Source organism: Amphibalanus amphitrite, unplaced genomic scaffold (assembly GCF_019059575.1).
Source record: "Amphibalanus amphitrite isolate SeventyFive unplaced genomic scaffold, NRLGWU_Aamphi_draft 001615F_arrow, whole genome shotgun sequence".
In the NCBI taxonomy this organism is placed as follows: Eukaryota; Metazoa; Arthropoda; class Thecostraca; order Balanomorpha; family Balanidae; genus Amphibalanus; species Amphibalanus amphitrite.
The window spans coordinates 135,334-135,884 of NW_024883108.1; the positions used below are offsets into that span (position 1 = coordinate 135,334).

At 62.3% G+C, this 551-nt stretch overlaps 1 protein-coding gene across 1 annotated transcript; it reads right to left on the reverse strand.

Moving 5' to 3' along the window:
- Positions 1-101: 101 nt before the first annotated feature.
- Positions 102-440, reverse strand: LOC122374172 (the record flags this gene model as incomplete). Its single annotated transcript, XM_043352771.1, has 1 exon — positions 102-440. A coding segment is annotated over one exon (339 nt), but the record flags the coding sequence as incomplete, so codon positions are not given.
- Between the last annotated feature and the right edge of the window lie 111 nt (positions 441-551).

A 551-nucleotide genomic window follows, 5' to 3' on the forward strand; every position in this document is an offset into this window, starting at 1 on the left:
TTCAACTTCCCTACAGGCCATTCTCCAGTCTCTCCCAGGAACACTGTTTCCAATTTACTGACACAATTTTCACCAACCACATCGGTCCACAGTTCTCCACTTTATGTCACCGTCCTACAGAGGCCCGCGTCACATATCTGGCCGGCCAGACACTGACTGGTCAGCAGACACTGTACACAGATCCGCGCCGCGCTGCAGAAGCCCGAGCGGCACTGCTCGTTGGCCGTACACGAGGTCTGGAGCGAGAACAGATCCCGGCACGCACCCTCCACCGTGCAGAACTGACCCAAGTTGCACTCGACGGTCCGTCGACATTGCACACACCTGTTGGTGGGGCCGCACCTCTGGGAGACACACTCGAGGTCGTCGCGGCAGGGCGCGTCGAACAGGCCCAGGGGTCGGCAGGTGGTCAGGGCGCAGAAGTAGTCCCGCGGACACTGCTGTAGGTGATGCAGTCCACGCAGAGCCGGCGGTCCAGGCAGATATCGGAGAACCTGCCGGTCCTCGGTGCAGGGCCGCAGCAGGCCGCGCCGGGCCTCACACCGGAGGTA